Source organism: Adiantum capillus-veneris, chromosome 16, assembly GCF_014529385.1.
Source record: "Adiantum capillus-veneris isolate H3 chromosome 16, ASM1452938v2, whole genome shotgun sequence".
Taxonomy (NCBI): Eukaryota; Viridiplantae; Streptophyta; class Polypodiopsida; order Polypodiales; family Pteridaceae; genus Adiantum; species Adiantum capillus-veneris.
In genome coordinates this window covers 41,598,537-41,602,939 of record NC_140946.1, presented here as the reverse complement: position 1 = coordinate 41,602,939, position 4,403 = coordinate 41,598,537, and the positions used below count along the sequence as shown (strand labels likewise).

General features: G+C 41.6%; 1 protein-coding gene across 1 annotated transcript; it reads right to left on the bottom strand.

Moving 5' to 3' along the window:
- Positions 1-1,585: 1,585 nt before the first annotated feature.
- Positions 1,586-3,960, bottom strand: LOC147438901 (uncharacterized). The gene is made up of 6 exons (XM_086483941.1): positions 3,844-3,960; positions 3,712-3,762; positions 2,267-2,347; positions 2,071-2,172; positions 1,835-1,950; positions 1,586-1,655 (listed from the first exon to the last, which is right to left on the bottom strand). The coding sequence occupies exons 1-6, from the start codon at positions 3,958-3,960 to the stop codon at positions 1,586-1,588; spliced, it is 537 nt and encodes a 178-aa protein (XP_086340067.1).
- Positions 3,961-4,403: the final 443 nt, after the last annotated feature.

Genomic DNA, 4,403 nt, shown 5'->3' with positions numbered 1-4,403 from the left:
TGACTTGCCACTTTGCACCAGCATCAACATCGGCATACAGAGTGAGAGAGAGATCATACTTACTTTCTCGGTGCTCCATATCAATTTTTTGCATTCTTCGACGGCACGGCACATCAGTTTTGACACCGGTTTTTGTAAATTGGAACAGACGGCACCTCTCATTACACGACGGATTTTTGGTATCCGGCCTCGACACAGGTGTTCCCATGGGTGAGCCTTTTTTTGTGGACGGCAATGCTTGCGACATGCGTGGGTGAGGTACCTCTATCATAGAAGACATCTGCATCAAGTGCACCGATTACGCTCTACAGCACAGTTTTCAACTTCTACTTCTTTGGCAGCTACTGGACTAGCGCGTTTCTATCTGGTGGTGAAAATTGGCATCGACATTCCTATTCTGCACCGATACACAGGTCTACAGGGAATTTTTGAGCCAACGTACACGAGTTTCTCAAGGTTTCCAAACACTTACAGGCACAACGCCTTTCATGCGATTTTGGTAGTCATTTTGACAGCAGTTTCTCTACGGACAGATGCGTTGATGAATGTATGTTTGTTTGAGCACGCATATTGCTATTGAGCTCTTTTGGAAGCAGATATCCTTGTAGGGATCCTTTTTACTGCACGCAGTAGTTCTTGGCGCCTTTTTGTAAGCAGTCATTCACGTATGTTGAGTTGCGGTCACTGCCTATGTATGTATTTTGTGGCATCGTTTTGGCTTGACATGTTGGGAGCTTTTCTCGGTCATTTTTGAGACTCGGATCAAAAGAGCCCTTTTTGAGATTGTGTCTAGTCGTTTTGTGTCTGCTTCAGTCTTTTGGAGGGTCATTGCGTGAGGTTTTCTTTGAGCAGGTGTATTCTCAAATGTTGAGATACCTACAGTGATACAGGTAGCTGGAGATCCCCTCTTACGGTACCCTCGCCATAGGACATGTATCTCGTCAGATTTTTTTGCTTTTAACATCGAGTTGGTGGTCACACGACAGTTGGTTTTGAGGAGTTTATGCCCATGGTTGTTTTGAGCAGTTTATGCGCTTACTTTTGTCCTGTCAGGTTTGAGAGTTTTCTCCTCATACAGAGGACACTTTGTCGGATTTTTCCGACGAGTTTATTTTATGCATTCTTGGCACATTTGGTTGTTTTTATACATTGATTTTACTACATTTGGTTTGTGTTTTTGCTTCTGTTCTAGGGGAAACTCTACCAAAATTATCCCAACCAATTTGCCATAAAGTTTTTGGCTACATTCTCTTGAGTCATGGCTGCGAGTAGTGCTTCCAAAAGAGAAGAGTACTACATCAAAAAGATTGATGGCACAAACTTTGCTATTTCACGAAAGCTTATGCAAGATGTTTTGATCAACAAAGGCTTGATAGCACCCTTGCACGGAAAATTCCATTCAAATGGACGAGATCGTGAAGTGGGAAGAGGCTATGCAATCTGAGTATAACTTGGTCTTAGCAAAATGAAACTTGGGAATTGACAGAGTTACCTGTGGGTAAACAAGCATTGCCATGCAAATGGGTGTACAAGAACAAGTACACGACAAATGATCCCGAGCCTAAGTATAAGGTTAGATTGGTTGCTAAAGGGTTAAAGCAAATGAAAGGCGTGAATTTTGATAAAATATTTTCTCCCATGGTATAGATGTAAAACTGACAAAAGTATTTCTATGAAATTGAATTGACGAAAGTAATACAATGACAAGATTATACACATCATAGGCAAAATCACTTGATTGTTAAGCTTTGACCAAAATGTAATACTTACAACACAATTGTCATTATTGAGAAAATACTTCGTTGACCAATAGTTACAAAAATGACGTACATACGTCATCTCAATATACATGCTATAACAAAAGAAAACTAGTGCTATCTGGCTACGGTTAGATTGATGTTCGTCTAAATCCGATGTCTCATTGCGTCCAAACGGCGTATCTATGGGATTCTGCAAAAAAAAAAAACAATAAGACTTTTTGTAAGTATAAACATATAATTACAAAAAAATCTATTTTTTAGCTTATCATTAACATACAACAAATGTAAGAGAGTAAAGTGAAATACTAACCATGTCGGAGTGAGAACTGAGAATGTACATAAGGGTGCTTAAGCCCTTTTTGCCTGCATATTCACGCTTGTACAGTGTGGGATCACATCCTGTCCTCGACCACTGTTCAAAACATACAAAGAATACGTTATGTTAGAATTTAAAAGTATAATTATCTATAACTGCCAAACCTAAAGGGCAATGAAAAAACACTTACAAAATCGACCTCAAATGATACCCACTCGCCGCTCCCTAAGTGGTGCGAGCTCCCTGCCTCTACTCGCACTTTGGTTGCCTCCTTTTGTTGCTTCCACTTGTTAGGATTCTCGTGCATTCCTCGCTTTGTATTCTTCCAATCTTCTTTGGCTAGCCAATATGGCCTATTCCACCCATGCTTTATTGCTTTTTGCACTTCAGAACGCTTATCCTTGCAGTATTCGTGCATCGGTACCTTCATCAGGTCTTCATGGAAGCACTCATTCTGACTTGACACAAGAAAATCATCATGCAGTATGCTGATGACTCTGTCTTTTAATTCATTTGGCACTTCACTCCAGGTGTTTAACATGTAGTGTTGAAACACCTGAGAGCAAATACCACGCATGCGCGAGATCACTTTCTTGCCATCGTCATCCATGATGATACCATTGCTGATGTCGATCGAGTACAACAACCCCTCTCGCCTGTGATGCGTGAACGTGGGTGTTTCGATAGGTTTCTTTAGTGGCGTCTTGATGGGGGTACGAACGACAGGTGTCTCCAATGGAGTCTAGGCCCCAAAGCAAAGAGTGTCGACTGGGGTGACTCTCGGAGGAGTAGCAAGTGGTGTGTAGCCAGGAACGACCGATAGTCGCGCAAAACCTGAGTAGATGCGATGTCGTGGTGGTTGGTGTGCACGAGAAAAGAAGGGGAAGGTAAGGAGCCTCATCGACTATGATGCGGTATCGAAGCATCATCAACGGCATCTCCACAACAACCATCATCGCCACCACTGGAGCGTTAGTGCCTAAAAGAGTGTGTAGATCGTCTAGTCGACATCGAACTCTCAGAGCACGTTGATCGCTCCGAGACAGAGGGAGATGCCGTAGGAGTGGAATGAAGCGACGGTGCTCCAAAGTGATGACGCTCCTCGTATCACCTCCTCTACTCCCGGGTGACAAGAAAGAAAGAAACTGATCATCATCCATACGTGCATTAAATACATGAACATTAAATCTTAATGATGAATGGAGAAGAAAATTTGAACAACTTATAATTTGATTAATCACAATTTATGATTTAAGTAATCACAATTTAAATCTCTCAAGTAGTATACAATATAGATAAGAATGGACAAAACTCCATGTGAATATAATATATATTATAAAAAGGAGCATAATTGCACAAATACAATGTTTATGGCTTTAAGAGGTCTCTCTCTCTCTCATCCTTGCATAACTCATTATAACTCCCTATGTCTATATAGAGCTCTCCGTTTAGGCAAATGTCCCCCGTTTCAATTTGTAGGTCCTTCGCATGCATCCCATAGAGAATAGCAGCACCAGGCTCGTTTGGCACCACCTCAGTGGCTTCTGAATCAGTGTACTCTCCGATCTCCTTCAGTGATGCCGCTGTGATTGGCACATGGTAGCCCTCATACGTCCGTGCACTATGAGAGGCTACCTCTATGACATACCACCAATTTGGTGCAGATTTTATAGGATGAAATACCACCTGCAAGAGCCACATAACTTACATAAGTGCTTCCAGATCACCACTCCTCTAAAATTGGATGTTAAATATTTACAGACTTACTTGTTCACAATGCTCGGGTAGTACGAAAGTGTCTCGAAGTTTGGTCCATATTTTGGTTGAATCCACCTTAAGGAAACCTGAATCTTCTCTGCACATAGTAGTGTTGTAACCCTCCATGTTTATCTTGAACCATTGCACGTCGAACAAATCCACAAAAAATCCTCTATAATTGATCCTCAAAATCTTTTGTAGCGTGCCGAAGTAAGTGAGTTCCGCCACCACAAGATCTGCATAAGAGGACCATCATCTGACTAGATTGTTTGAATTTTTCCATGATTCCACAATCTTGTGTAAAACTCCTTTTGTCGATCTGTTCCACCCTAAAATGTGGAACTTTACACCATGCTGCCGGGGTATCACTTATACTACAATCAACAAAGATTATGAATGGCCATCCAAAAATCTAGAAAGCCACTAGTCGTACATTGCAAACTTACCTTGGTCGTGCAACCCCGAGAGTACTCCCACTCCTCCTGAGTCACTTGTTTTTCGCACTGTTCTTTGCTTTTCAATTGGTTGTGCAACCATCTTAAGCTCATAAATGTTGGTAGGCTCACAAG